A 15,453-nucleotide genomic window follows, 5' to 3' on the forward strand; every position below is an offset into this window, starting at 1 on the left:
CAAGCCCTTAGAAAGAAACAAAGTGATACTAGAAGCCAGCATGGGTTGGTTAGAAACAGGTCATTCAATCAGACATATCTTATTGCATACTGGCTCTCTTATGGAATTGTGGGGAGAAAAGCATAACCTGGAAGTGATGATAGTCCTGAGATATCAGTCTACCAATTAGAAGCATGTTAGGTAGTGTCAAAGGGGGGGTATAAAGGAGTCAAAGAATGGAATCCCTTTGCTAAAATCAAGTACAAGTGGCCAATACATTGAAAAGGTACAAGGCAACATATACAGAAATGGTTCTTTTGAACACTTCAATAGTGTTGAAAGTCTCTTGGTGTCATTTCCCTTCAGCAACATGAAGGCAGTGGGCTTCACTGATGCTAACTTTATAAGGTAAAGGGAAGTCTTCAAGAACAGTTCAATTCCTGATGACTTCACAGCTTTCCTGGCAAGAAGATGGAAGTAGTTTGTCATTGCTTTCTTCTGGAATTTTTTTATACTTCACATGCTAGCCTTGATAATTTTCTTAAAGACTCCCATTGAAATACTAATCAGATTTGGCCCTGCTTTGTTTTTTGAGATTAGTCAAGGTCTCCTCTGAGCAGACTGCTTTTCCTCCATATCAATGATGTACGAACTACGATCCTAGGACATATAGCTACCCAAAGCCGCACAAATATTCTAAGAGCATTTCAAAAATTTACCATTAAATTTTTGCTTTTTAGTATGGCTGGAAAAGAACATTATTAATTTCATGAGGAGTTATATTGCATACATTTATTTTAATTTCATTTGAATTAAATTTGAATTAAATCCATTTTAATTTTATTTAAATTAAATCAGATTTAATTTTATTCTTTGAAATACAGCTGTCTAGCACACCACTCAGAGACCATGAGAGGTTGTGTACTAATGCCATGTATCTTGGTTACTTATTCTTCTTTTATGGCATTTTGTGATGTTTATAATTCATGCAATATTATTATCACTAGTGTTATTTTTCCTTGAATACTGTTCTTTTGTTATTTGTTTTCTTTTTGTCAATATTATCATTGTTTTCCACTCATATTGTACATACCCCTGTTGTACATAGAAAAAATGAATTGTCTCATTCATTTTCTCACTTCTCTGTCCATATAGTAAGTTCATCAGGTAAAATTAAAAATTGAACAGGCAGCAATTTCATCCTTGTTGTTGTTTATTCGTTCAGTCGCTTTCAACTCTTAGTGACTTCATGGACCAGCCCATGCCAGAGCTTCCTGTCGGTCGTCAACACCCCCAGCTCCCCCAGGGATGAGTCCATCACCTCTAGAACATCATCCATCCATCTTGCCCTTGGTCCCCAAGGCCTTGCCTTGGATGGATATCATCCATCCATCTTGCCCTTGGCCCTCTTCCTTTTGCCTTCCACTCTCCCTACCATCAGCATCTTCTCCAAGGTGTCCTGTCTTCTCATTATGTGGCCAAAGGATTTCAGTTTTGCCTTTAATATCATTCCCTCAAGTGAGCAGTCTGGCTTGATTTCCTGGAGGATGGACTGGTTTGATCTTCTTGCAGTCCAAGGCACTCTCAGAATTTTCCTTCAACACCACAGTTCCAAAGCATCTATCTTCCTTCTCTCAGCCTTCCTTATGGTCCAGCTCTCACAGCCATATGTTACTACTGGGAATACCATTGCTTTAACTATGCAGACCTTAGTTGTCAGTGTGATGTCTCTGCTCTTAACTATTTTATTGATACTTGTCATTCTCTTCTCCCAAGGATTAAACGTCTTCTGATTTCCTGACTGCAGTCAGCATCTGCAGTAATCTTCGCACCTAGAAATACGAAGTCTTTCACTGCCTCTACGTTTTCTCCCTCTATTTGCCAGTTATCAATCAAGCTGGTTGCCATAATCTTGGTTTTTTTGAGGTTTAACTGCAACCCAGCTTTTGCACTTTCTTCTTTCACCTCCATCATAAGGCTCCTCAGTTCCTCTTCGCTTTCAGCCATCAAAGTGGTATCATCTGCATATCTGAGATTGTTAATGTTTCTTCCAGCGATTTTAACTCAGCCTTGGATTCCTCAAGCCCAGCATGTCGCATGATGTGTTCTGCGTACAAGTTGAATAGGTAGGGTGAGAGTATACAGCCCTGCCGTACTCCTTTCCCAATCTTAAACCAGTCGGTTGTTCCGTGGTCTATTCTTACTGTTGCTACTTGGTCGTTATACAGATTCCTCAGGAGGCAGACAAGATGACTTGGTATCCCCATACTGCTAAGAACTTGCCACGATTTGTTATGGTCCATGCAGTCAAAGGCTTTAGAATGGTCAATGAAGCAGAAATAGATGTTTTTCTGAAACTCCCTGGCTTTTTCCATTATCCAGCGGATATTGGCAATTTGGTCCCTAGTTCCTCTGCCTTTTCTAAACCCAGCTTGTGCATCTGGCAATTCTCGCTCCATGAATGGCTGAAGTCTACCTTGCAGGATCTTGAGCATTACCTTACTGACATGTGAAATGAGTGCCACTGTTCGATAGTTTGAACATTCTTTAGTGCTTCCCTTTGTTGGGAAGTAAGTTGATTTTTTCCAATCTGATGGCCATTCTTGTGTTTTCCAAATTTGCTGGCATATAGCATGCATTACCTTGACAGCATCATCTTGCAAGATTTTGAACAGTTCAGCTGGGATGCTGTCATCTCCTGCTGCTTTGTTATTAGCAATGCTTCTTAAGGCCCATTCAACCTCACTCTTCAGGATGTCTGGCTCTAGCTCACTGACCACACCGTCAAAGCTATCCCTGATATTGTTATCCTTCCTATACAGGTCTTCTGTTGTATATTCTTGCCACCTTTTCTTGATCTCTTCTTCTTCTGTTAGGACCTTGCCATCATGCCCATTTTGGCCTGGAATTTACCTCCAATGTTTCTAATTTTCTGGAAGAGGTCTCTTGTCCTTCCTATTCTATTGTCTTCTTCCACTTCCGCGCATTGCTTGTTTAAAAATAATTCCTTATCTCTTCTGGCTAACCTCTGGAATTTTGCATTTAATTGGGCATATCTCCCTCTATCACTGTTGCCTTTTGCTTTCCTTCTTTCTTGGGCTACTTCTAGTGTCTCAGCAGACAGCCATTTTGCCTTCTTGGTTTTCTCTTCCTTTGGGATGTATTTTGTTGCCGCCCCCTGAACAATGTTGCGAACTTCTGTCCGTAGTTCTTCCGGAACTCTATCTACTAAGTCCAGTCCCTTAAATCTATTCTTCACCTCCACTGCATATTCCTTAGGAATATTAGTGAGCTCATATCTAGCTGATCTGTGGGTCTTCCCTAATCTCTTTAGTCTGATCCTAAATTGGGCAATAAGAAGTTCGTGATCTGAACTACAGTCAGCTCCAGGTCTTGTTTTTACCGACTGTATAGATGTCCGCCACCTTTGGCTGCAAAGGATGTAGTCAATCTGATTTCGGTGTTATCCATCTGGTGAAGTCCATGTATAAAGCCGTCTCTTAGGTTGTTGGAAGAGAGTGTTTGTTATGCAGAGTGAGTTGTCTTGGCAAAATTCAGCCTATGTCCTGCTTTGTTTTGTTCTCCCAGGCCATGCTTACCTGTAATTCCAGGTGTCATTTGACTGCCCACCTTAGCATTCCAGTCTCCTGTGATGAAAATAACATCTCTTTTAGGTGTGTTGTCCAGTTGGTGCTGCAGATCCTCACAGAACTGCTCTACTTCAGCTTCTTCAGCATCTGTGGTTGGGACGTATATTTGGATCACTGTGATGCTAGATAGCTTGCCCTGAATTCAAATTGAGATCATTCTATTGTTTTTTGGATTGTATCCAAGCTCTGCTTTAGCCACTTTACTATTAATTATGAAGGCTACTCCATTTCTTCTGTGGTCCTCTTGTCCACAGTAGTAGATCTGGTGGTCATTTGATGTGAAGTGGCCCATTCCAGTCCATTTCAGTTCACTGACGCCCAGAATGTCTATCTTTAATCTTGACATCTCACCAATAACCACATCCAATTTGCCCTGGCTCATAGATCTGACATTCCAGGTTCCAATGGTGTGTTGATCCTTAGAACATCGGATTCGCCGTTCACCACCAGCACCGTCGGCCGCTAGCCATCCTTTCAGCTTTGAGCTAGCTGCATCATCACATCTGGGGCTAGTTGAACTTATCCTCTGTTCCTCCCCAGTAGCATTTTGACCATCTTCCAACCTGGGAGTCTCATCTTCCGATGGTATACCGACATATCTCTGGTTGTACTGATCCATTTAGTTTTCACGGCAAGAATACGGGGTGGGTTGCCATTACCTTCCCCAGGGATCTCATTTAGTCTGACCTCTCTGTCATGACCTTCCTGTCTTGGGTGGCCCTTCACGGTTTAGCTCATGGCATCATTGAGGTGCTCAAGCTCCAGCACCACGACAAGGTAACAATCCTTTGCTGAAGAATTTCATCCTTACCCAATTAAAAATCTGTCACAACTTTAACATGCCACAGCCACTGGTCAATTCCCAGACTTGTCCACCAAAAAAATCTTCACATTGTTTATAGGGTGTGTTCACTGCAAGTTCCCTATTTCTCTCTTTGTGATTGTTGTGTGATGGTTCTGAAAACCACAGCACACCCCTAGCATTCAGCAGCACTGTTGAAAAGTTCCATTCTTCTATTACGTCTCCTAGCTGTGTCTTAGCCATCAGATACTTCTCTCTTCCTACAAGTATTTGCTACCTCTCCTATGAATTCTGAAAATCAGAATGGAGCCTAGCACCTTTTCTGACTAATACGTTCTATTAAAAGGCATAAGGATTTGTAAGTTGAAGGGGTGGGGAAGACAGATTGGTTATGCAGATGCAGATTACAAGTGAGACAGATTATAAGTATATTATCAATTAACAATTGTAATGTGTTAAAAATCCATTGTGTTTGTTGAGATCTTCTGAGATTGCTTGAAACCTGTTGATGTATGTGGGTTCAGCAAATTCCCATTCAATGGTGCTATTAAAGATTGATTCCCAAGAAAGTCCTATAGAAAGACAAACCACAGAAACAGAACAACAGAACACCACTGGTTGTCATGTACAGCTGACAGCTCAAACCACTCAAATACCTTATTAATAAGCTACAGCCCATACTGGACAGTGACACTGCACTTTTTCAGGCACTAGGTCGTAGGCTTGTATTTGCATACAAACAACCATCCAATCTGAAGCAGGTTCTCACAAGCAACAAGAAACAACAGGATAAGGATGCTAACATGGGAAAGCAACCCTGAAACAAACCCAAATATCTCCTTTGCCCCTTCATCTATCCCCACAGCACCATGCAAGGCCCCCACAACTACAAATGCAAGATTAGAGGTGTCTTCATATGCTATTCCCTTAAAATGGTATGTGCCATCATCTGCCAGTAATGCCCCTCTGGATTCTATGTAGGACAAACAGGACAAACTTTGCGCAAAAGAAGTAATGGACACAGGTTTGACATCAGGACTCAAAACAAGACAAAGTAATGTCAGAGCACTTCAACCTCCCAAGGTACTCTATGAAGACCACAAAGTTACCATTTTGGAAAAATGCCCAGAGTCAGTTGGAGTTGGGCAGCATCCAAAGTGAATAAATAAATAAATAAAAATAGGAGATTTTAACAGCACTGTTGAGCAACAGATTGCTGAACTCATATACACCATAAAGTTTCAAGCACACAAGAATGTCTCAACAAATACAATGGGTTTTTAACACATTACAATTGTTAATTGCAAGGTACTTGTGAGAACCAGTTTGGTGTAGTGGTTAAGGCACCAGTCTAGAAATTGGGAGAGTGAGAGTTCTAGTTCCACCTTAGGCACGAAGCCGTTTGGGTGACCTTGGGCCAGTCAGTCACTTTCTCTCAGCCCTAGGAAGCAGGCAGTGGCAAACCACTTCTGAAAACCTTGCCAAGAAAACCGCAGGGACTAGTCCAGGCAGTTACGAGGAGTCAACACTGACTCAGAGATGCACATGCGCACACACACACACACAAAGGTACTTGTAATCTATCTCACATGTAGCCTGAATCAGCATAACCAACCTGTCTTCCCCTTCTTTCCACAATTTAAATCTACATCAGTCTAGCCACTCCATGCATCTGATAAAGTAAGGCACAGCTCACAAAGCTTATGCCTTGTAATAAAATTTGTAGTCAGAAAAAGTGCTTCCAGACTCTTTCCAATTCTTTACCACCATAGACTACTACTAAATCTTACTATGGTTTCTCTATGTATCACCCCTTTACTAAATCTTGGTTTGTGAATATAGACTATGGCCCACTAAGCACTCCTGATCTATGACTCATAGATCATAAAATATAAAGTTCTAATATATCTGTAAAGCCAGTTTGGTGTAATGGTTAAGGCATCAGGCTAGAAACTGGGAGGCCATGAGTTCTAGTCGCACCTTAAGCACAAAGCCAGCTGGGTGACCTTGGGCCAGTCACTCTCTGTCAGGCCTAGAAAGGAGGCAATAGCAAACCACTTCTGAAATAGATGATGATGATGATGATATATATATATATATATATAGAGAGAGAGAGAGAGAGAGAGAGAGGGAGGGAGGGAGGGAGGGAGGGAGGGATGATAGATAACCAATCCAGACAACCTCTTCCTTTCTGCCATTTGATCAGGCACACAGCTGTTCTTCCTCTTTTTGCAATATACCCTCTCCACAAATCATGGATGAAACACTGTTGACATGCATGGGAAGAAAAAGAAAACTTGCTTCCCACAGCATGAACACAGGGTCCAGGTTCTGTGTATCTCAGTTTAATGAATTAACTCCATTTCAACTGTAAAATAATTCAGGAAGATGGAGAAAAGCTCTTTTAACTATATGAGGGAATTATTTTGTTAAGCCAGTTGCAAATGGAGCACTACCCTGAGGAAACATCAGACTTTCCAAGGTATGAAAGTAGGGAAATACAGATATTGGGCTGCTTCCTGGAAGTTAATTGCATCATCTGCAAAACCAGTACATTTTTGTTAATGGAGCATTCTGCTGGCACTGTAATCCATTCATGTAGATAAAGCCTGTATCACCACTGGCCACAGAAGAGAGAGCTCTTTTTATACAAATAATAGCTGAGAGCATCATGCAAATGACATTTGATAGGATGCTCAGAACTTTCATAGGACCATAAGAGTGCTGTGCTGGACCAGACCAATATTCACCTAGTACAGCATTCTGTATCACACAATAGAGCCAGCTAGTATATTCAAGAAGACCATAGACGAGTGTGATAGCCTTCTGCTATTGCTCCTTGACACCTGGTGTTTAACAACACTCTGTTTGTGATTCTTGAGACAGAAAACAGCCAAAATGATAGTGATCAATTGCCTGATCCTCAGTGAATTTGGCCAGTCTCTTTTTTAAAATAAAATTGATGGATATTGTCACATCAAGCATAAAATCACACAGTTTAACTATATGATATAAAGCAATACTTCCTTTTATTGATTATGAATTTTTTTGTCTCCAAAGTCCAACACTGTGAGAAAAGAAGAAAAACTTATCTCTATCCAAACTTTTTGCTGAAGTTGAATAAGTGAAATCCACATCATGAAAGAGTAATTATAATGACTTCTGGGGACAGCAATGGGGGACTGAACATGACTGCACTTTTGTGCAGCCAACGACTGCAGTGAAAAGGGGAGCCAGAGAAGGGATTGACTCCTCAGGACTACAGTACTCTCTTGATCAAAGGGAGAACAAGGATCACCCACAAGTTTGCTCCATACAGAATTTCCCTGCGAAGAGATAGCAAAATAGCGATCTCCAGTGGGTTTGAGAGTTCTGGGAGCCAGGGGAAAAATCATGCCTAAGCTGCAGTTCGGCACCTTTTAAAGAGACACTGGATTTGCCTATATTTCCTCTCTTAATTACTTTAGGAAGTTGCTTATTATCGATTTCTTGGAAATTAAGAACCTTCCAAAAGGCAAGCTATATCATGCTGGGAGAATCACCTTCTACCCTGGATGAAAGAAGTTCTACGTAAGTTTAAGGATTAAAAAGAAAAGCTTTAGTTTTTGGAAAACAGCAAAAGGGAAACTAGAATGTGGATTTTGGAAAGATAAGGGCAGGGCTGCAACTAGGGTCTGTGTCACCCAGGGCAAACATGGATTCCACGCCCATTTTGGTGCCCCCCCAGCGCTCATTTTGTTGCCCCACCAGCGTGGCGCCCGGGGCACATGCCCTGGTTGCCCGCCCCCCCCAGTTGCGGCCCTGGATAAGGGGATAGATGGACTTGAAAGAATATTTCCTGTGGGGTATTTAAAAGTTTATAAAAGAATATATGAAGATTTTGAAATTTATTGTAAGAAATCCTCTCATGGGATAGTTTTGCTGACTGGAAAATAAACAGATGAGAAGAGCAGACTTGAAGGTTGACTAGAGGGAATCAGAGAGAACAAAAGATCACTATTAAAGGAGAAGAGACTTATTAATAAAATAGAGCAATACTATTTGACTGTAGAAGAAATTAAGTCTGTTTGGGAACAATGTACTCAAGCTACTTACAAGATAGTCTGATACTATAACAGAGGATGTAGAACAACAACAGATTTTATTGGATAAAACAGATTGAAGCTGATTTGAACCTGAATTTGGACTTTACAAAATGCTGGATCACAAAAGTGATATGGAAAAAGTGCTGTGGATTTGAAAATGGATTTGAAAATGCCAGAGTATAAGAGTGATATTGGAAAAGATACCAAAATGGATAGAAATGATACAAATGAAACCAGCTAATGTCTTAATGAAAGGGAACATACAAATAATAAATCAGAAGAGTGACTTGGAAAGCCTTTTTATCCTGGATTTACAAAAGGAATGTACTAAACCAATGAAGCCATTTCTGGGAGGAGACAAACAGAAATTATTGAAGCTGTTCCTGAAAGGAGACAAACAGAACCTGATAAGAAATGAACTTGTGGGACATTATTTAACAGGATTGAAGATCAAGCTTTTTAAAAGTAAACAGAAGCTTTACAATGTGAATTTATTTGACCAGGTTTAATATATATATGTTGCGGTATCTGGTAGTTATTAATGGGATCTCTTTTTGACCGGGACTGAACAATGAGGTTTTGTGTGAAAGGTGAAAGGTCCTCTGTGCAGGCATCGAGTCATGTCTGACCCTTTGGGGGGACGCCATTTTCGCAACATTTTCTTGGCAGACTATAGCAGGGTGGTTTGCCATTGCCTTCCCTAGTCGTCACCTTCTGTCATGAGCACTGATGGTGAGCAGGAGGGGCCCCTATCCAGGGGGGAAAATGCATGCGTAGTAGTGAGGAATTGAGCAGCCATTCAAAGAGCCACAGATCAGACCCGCCTTGACTTTTGGGGTTTATCTGTATGAGTTTTCTCAAACTTCTTCAGTTTGTTAGGATTTTCTATCTAATGTAGCAGTAATAAAACACTAGAGACTTATTCTTTGTCTTAGCGTGGTTCCTGCCTGTTAGGACATCTTCCCTAGCAAGCTGGTACTCATTTTACTGACCTCGGAAGGATAGAAGGCTGAGTCGACCTGAGCCGGCTACCCAAGAATCCAGCTTCCACTGGGATCGAACTCAGGTCATAGGGAGAGTGCAATACTGCCACCTACCCCTCTGCACCACACAAGGCTCTAATGAGGTTTTAAGAATCTGTATATAAGTGAGGAGAGATTTCTTTTGCTTTACTTCTTAGAAAAAATGACAAGTTGTATTATGAAATGGATTTTTTTTAATTAAGATCAAAATACATGTTATTTCTGGTAGCTCTTAATAGACTTTTGCTAATTAGGATTGAATGATGAGTTTTTATAATTTGATTATTGAGAAGGGATGAGATATGGGAAGAAGAGTTTTTTTTTTCTTTTTTTTATACTACAGCAGGTGTTAAGTTGCTGAAATTGTTTATAATTGTCTGGAGGGAGGGAGGTCATCTTTTATGTATCTTTTTTTCTTTTTCTTTTCTTTTTTCTATCTGCGCTTCTTTTTCTTTTCTTTACTCTTTATATTTTCTTTAGTTTGTATTAGTCTTTTATCTTTGTATTTGTAAACTCTAATAAAATTATTTTTTAAAAAAATGAAAGAGGAATTATAACCAGCAATTCTGTGGAATAGAATATCTAAATGAGATTCACTCCTTCTTTAAAGGAGAATTTTTCATAAAATGTCTCCTAAATGGTGTATTTAATTTTTATGACATGTTTATTACAGGATATCAGTGCTTCAATGTTGAACAGTACAGTGACAAGCAAACCACCAGTAACGTTGCGACTTGTAGTACCTGCAAGCCAGTGTGGATCTCTTATAGGGAAAGGAGGATCCAAAATCAAAGAGATCAGGGAGGTAAGTCAGTATACCATTGTTTTTATTAGCTTAGTGGTTTTGGAATTCTATAGTCAAGGTCTTTTCTACTAATTTTTCTGTGGAGAAATGCAGCATAGTAGTTCCACTTAGAACATCCAGATTAGCGATCTTGACAAGGAGCCTCAAATAATTTTCCAAGAAACTTTTCCCTGGAAAAGAGTTCAAGTAGTCTTTTAAGACACAACTGGAAGGATAACAAGATATTCCTAGCAACCAGGAATCTCAATGTTTTTCCTCCATGAAAGAGGAAAATCCCTTTAAAGTTTTTTTAAAGAATTTTATTGAGTTTGAAACAAAGATAAAAACTACAAAAAAGAAAAAAACTACAAAAAGAAAAAAAGAAAAACTAAAAAAGTGTGAAACACAAGAAAAAATAATTTTGAAGATTATATAAAGAAGTGACTTCCGACTTTCAACAGCAAGAATATACAGCAATTTCCATAATCAATCGCTTACTCTATATCAAACCAAGATCACACTATTTCTTTAAGTCCATCCATTAGCACATATACAAATCACTAATGCAATTGCTCCTTCCCCTTATATAAAAAAAGAAAAAAAAGTAAATTTCTAAATCAACTTCCCTCCCCCATAAAACAACATTTATTTAATTATTTCCTTCCTGCCACTATTCTATATGTTTCTGTCCACTATAATAGAAATCAAATTATACAAACATATAAATTGTCTACTTTTATAATTAATAATACTACAGCAATCTTATCCCTATTAAACCTAAAAACCAAGCAATTATTATTATACCTTATAGATACCTTATAAATCTTACAAATCAAACAAATCTTTAAAAAAAAGTCCAATAGATCTTAATCCAAATCATTAAAGAAAAATGAAATCATCATAGCCTCATTATCAGTCCAATTACACATTCTTAAATTATTACCCCACTTCAAAATATACTAAGACATTTACATACCTCCCTATTACACCCAAGGCATTTTTCTTGCAAAAATCAAACAGCCCAACTGCCCCCTTAAAAACTCAAACTTCTCAGCAAAAAAACTCCCACAAAGCAGATTCTCTTCTCTCCCAAAACATTCCCTCAGAAAGCCATAACAATCCCTCAGAAAAACAATTCTCCTTGTAATCCGCAGCTCAGACCGTCGCTTTAACCCCTTCAGCACCAAAATGTAGTCTTTGTCTGGCATTACTTCAGTCTCACATCAGTAGAAAGATCTCCTTCCTTGTCAAAATCTTCAACTCCTTCCATAACATCTTCAGCCAGATGACACACTTTAGAAATAATTATCTTCCCCAGTGTTCCGAATATTCTGCAGAATAGCCTGACAGCAATCTGAAAATATCTCTTTGTAGGTCTGCTTAAGCTCACAATGGAACTCTGAAAAAGCCTCCTTGAAATCGTCCATGTTTCAGGCAGTAGTTTATGTCGCCCCCTAGATACTTGGCTCACCCAGTTAGGAGTTAATGAGTTAATGAAAAATCCTCTGTGTGCGGCCCCTGGAATTGGCGCTTCCCACCTGCAGCTTCTCCTCCTCGCCTGTCCGGATCTGGCTGTTTCCTCCCGCAAAGATGAAAGAAATGATCATGAATCAAGAAAAATTAGCTAAACTGCAAGCCCAAGTGCGCATCGGTGGGAAGGGTACTGCTTGTAGGAAGAAGAAGGTGGTTCACAGAACAGCTACAGCAGATGACAAGAAACTTCAGTTTTCCTTGAAGAAGCTGGGAGTAAATAACATATCTGGGATCGAAGAGGTCAACATGTTTACCAACCAAGGCACTGTAATTCACTTCAACAATCCTAAAGTTCAAGCTTCGCTAGCTGCTAACACTTTCACAATCACAGGCCATGCTGAGACAAAGCAGCTGACTGAAATGTTGCCTAGCATCTTAAACCAGCTTGGGGCTGACAATCTCACAAGCTTGAGGAGACTGGCAGAGGCTCTACCAAAACAATCTATGGATGGAAAAGCACCTCTTGCTACTGGAGAAGAAGATGATGATGAAGTTCCAGATCTGGTGGAGAACTTTGATGAGGCTTCCAAAAATGAAGCAAATTGAATTGTCACATTAAGTAAAACTTGAAAATTATGTGGAGCTGCTATTTTATATTGTCTTTTATTTGTAATGTTTTGTACTGATCTTAGTCTTAAGAGCTGTAATATTTGGAAACTCCCTTCAATGCAGCTCTCTTCAGTTATTGTTGGTGCACAGTGCAGATGGGCTGGAAGTGCACAAAATGGAAAATTACTAAGAGTTAATGAAAAACTTCCAAGTGAAATTAAAACAGGAGAAAATGTACTAATAAGCAGGTCCTAGGGAAAGTAAACAAAGAACTGAAGATTCAAAATGACAAATCCAACGTGTAGGAAAATGTTCAATCCTTCAAATTCAGTACAAAATTAAAACAACATTAATTTAATTATTTCCTTCTCACCACTATTCTATATATTTCTGTCCACTATAATAAAAATCAAATTGTAAAAGCATATAAATTATCTACTTTTATAATTAATAATACTACAGCAATCTTAATCCTATTAAACCTAAAAACCAAGCAATTATTATTATACCTTATGAATACCCTATAAGTCTTACAAATCAAACAAACCTTAAGAAAAATAGAATAAATCTTAAACCAAATCATTAAAGAGAAATGAAATCATAATAGCCTCATTATCAGTCCAATTACACATTTAATTTTACCCCACCTCAAAGTATACCAAAGCATTTTCATATCTCCCTATTACACCCAAGGCATTTTTCTTGCAAAAATCAAATACCTCAACTGCCCCCCTTAAAAACTCCAACTTCTCAACAAAAACTCCCACAAAGCAGATTCTCTTCTTTCCCATAACAATCTCCCAGAAAGCCATAACAATCCCACAAAAAATCAGCTCTCCATGTAATCTGCAACCCAGACTGTTGTTTTAACCACTTCAGTACCAAAATGTAGTCTTTACCTGGCATTACTTCAGTCTTGCTGTCAGTGGAAAAATCTCCCTCATCAAAATCTTCATCTTTCTCCATAACATCTTCAGCCAGATGACACAGCTTGAAAATAATATCTTCCCCAAAATCTCGAATAGTCTGTGGAATAGGTTGACAACACTCTAAAAATGCTCTGGGCTACAGGGGAAACCAGCCTATGCCCGGAAAAACTGCCACAGTGCCAGTTCTGCCTGCAGAGCTCACAGACAAAGCTGCTCAGTCCGCCATATTCCCACTGGAAGCAAAAAAAAAAAAAATTAAAATATTTGTGATATACAGTAATGGGATTTTATATATTCCCCCTTCTGTGGACTGAGGTATCTTTTACATGATAGTTCTCCAGTCTGTGGCTCTTACTCCTATCTCCCAAGGTCATTCCCACGTACCATTACAGTTGGTTTTTGCCTTTTGTCTAGATTTGCTTCCTTCATCACCTACCACCTCTCCTAGTGAATCAACTACCCTAGCTGGGAGGCATAGTGGGAAGTGTTGCAGAGTGCTGGAAAGCATTTGGCCCGAGAGCTCAGAAAGAAGACACCAGGCATTTTTAGAAAAATAATTGTATTTAAACAAAGCATAGAAAGTAAAACAATTTTCTTACCCAGAGCCCTGGATAGGCACAAAAGCTTCTTAAATATAAAGAATCATATTTTACAAGCTCATACACACATGTGCTGAGCAGGAATGAGAGGGCAGCTGAGCTGGGCTAAACAGAAACAGAAACTGAAACCTTCTGGTAGCAAGTCCAGGCAAGTCCCCCAGGCAAGCAGCAACTTTTACTTATTTGCTCATCCTTTTCCACACTCCAACCTGAGGACAATTAAGTCTGACCTTCTCACCCTGCCGATACTTAATTACCATGGATACTGTTCCTCTATGACTTGCTCCTTGCATAACAACCTGAAATACCAAAAGGAAGGTAGGGGAAAGGTGGGTCTTTCACAAAGCCCTTATGACTCCAGTCCTACGGAACAGGTCTTCTATAGGACTGGAAACCTACATCTTAGATTTCTGCCATTCTTGGGGTAAGTCAGAAAAGTATTTGTACTAACTGCATTTGTGTTAAGCTCTGTTATTATTTGGCCTACACTGTTATCCAAACTCACAAATGTCAGTTCTTGGTTATGTGATAGGTTGTTTACTACAGCTTGTCAGCATGTCTTTTTTGCTGTTATTCTTAAGGAGCACGATACATAACTTACCATATCATGCAAATGTAATAAGGGGGTTGAGTAAATCTAAGGTCAATTTTTTTCAATTGTACAAAAAAGGATCTGTCCTTTCTCAAGATCAAAAAAAATTGCAAGCCATTACTAGAATTAATATTAATGGAAGGGAGAATGGTGTATATAATCCATAAACCTGGGAGATGTTTGTTTGGTTATGATTAGCTCTATTTGCACCCCACACACAAAAAATTTTTTGGTCAAAGAAAATAGGGGTGGGAATGGGGGAAGGAGGCAGGCAGCAACGAGGCTAATGGTTCCACAACTGCTTGTATTTATCATTTAATAATAATTTAATAATAGTATTTAGTAACAGCTTTATCAGTGTGAACTCCTGTTCTGCAAGAAGAAAGGGAGGGAAGCTTTGTGGCTCTACCAACTAAGACTGAGGTGTCTGTTTAAGTGGCAGAATTTGTGATGTAGGAGAGGATCTATTTGGCAGCTGCACCAATTCTTTTAGACTGATAATGATGTCAGTTCCTTCGGGCAGGGGGGTAAGTAATATCAGGTTTGTGGTGTTTCTCTCTCCGATGTATTCCTCTGTGGTCCTTCATAAGGATAGCTAACTCTTCTGCTACCGAGTTGGGTGGGCAACTTTGTACTGAACATGATTATCACGATTATTGGGTTGTGATATACTTGCTAGATAGGCCCCTGATTATTGTTTAGACTTGTGCAGTTTTTTCTAGACCATCTGTTATCAATCTCCTTAATTCTATTGCCATTTGAAACAATTGCAGATTCTTTGGTTTCACTGGTGCTCCTGCTGTTTCCTGCTGTGCTTGCATTCTCAGGCCAATACATTTATAAGACCATTAGGTTGCTATTTCGACCCTAATGAATAGTGCATTCAAGACTATATTGGATTCTATATGTCTCCAGAACATGCCATCTAA

At 39.3% G+C, this 15,453-nt stretch overlaps 2 protein-coding genes across 4 annotated transcripts in view; both read left to right on the forward strand.

Annotated features, from left to right (window-relative positions):
• Positions 1-15,453, forward strand: part of LOC134495136 (poly(rC)-binding protein 3-like) — a 166,723-nt gene that overhangs the window by 127,277 nt on the left and 23,993 nt on the right. For all 3 annotated transcript variants that reach the window (XM_063300326.1, XM_063300325.1, XM_063300327.1), the window contains exon 6: positions 10,212-10,343. In XM_063300326.1, the coding sequence (XP_063156396.1) occupies positions 10,212-10,343 (132 nt within the window). The remainder of the gene's footprint in view (positions 1-10,211; positions 10,344-15,453) is intronic.
• LOC134495125 (transcription factor BTF3-like) lies at positions 11,833-12,437 on the forward strand. The gene has a single exon (XM_063300303.1). The coding sequence runs from the start codon at positions 11,913-11,915 to the stop codon at positions 12,399-12,401; it is 489 nt and encodes a 162-aa protein (XP_063156373.1). The 5' UTR covers positions 11,833-11,912; the 3' UTR covers positions 12,402-12,437.

This window comes from Candoia aspera, chromosome 4 (genome assembly GCF_035149785.1).
Source record: "Candoia aspera isolate rCanAsp1 chromosome 4, rCanAsp1.hap2, whole genome shotgun sequence".
NCBI classification, from domain to species: Eukaryota; Metazoa; Chordata; class Lepidosauria; order Squamata; family Boidae; genus Candoia; species Candoia aspera.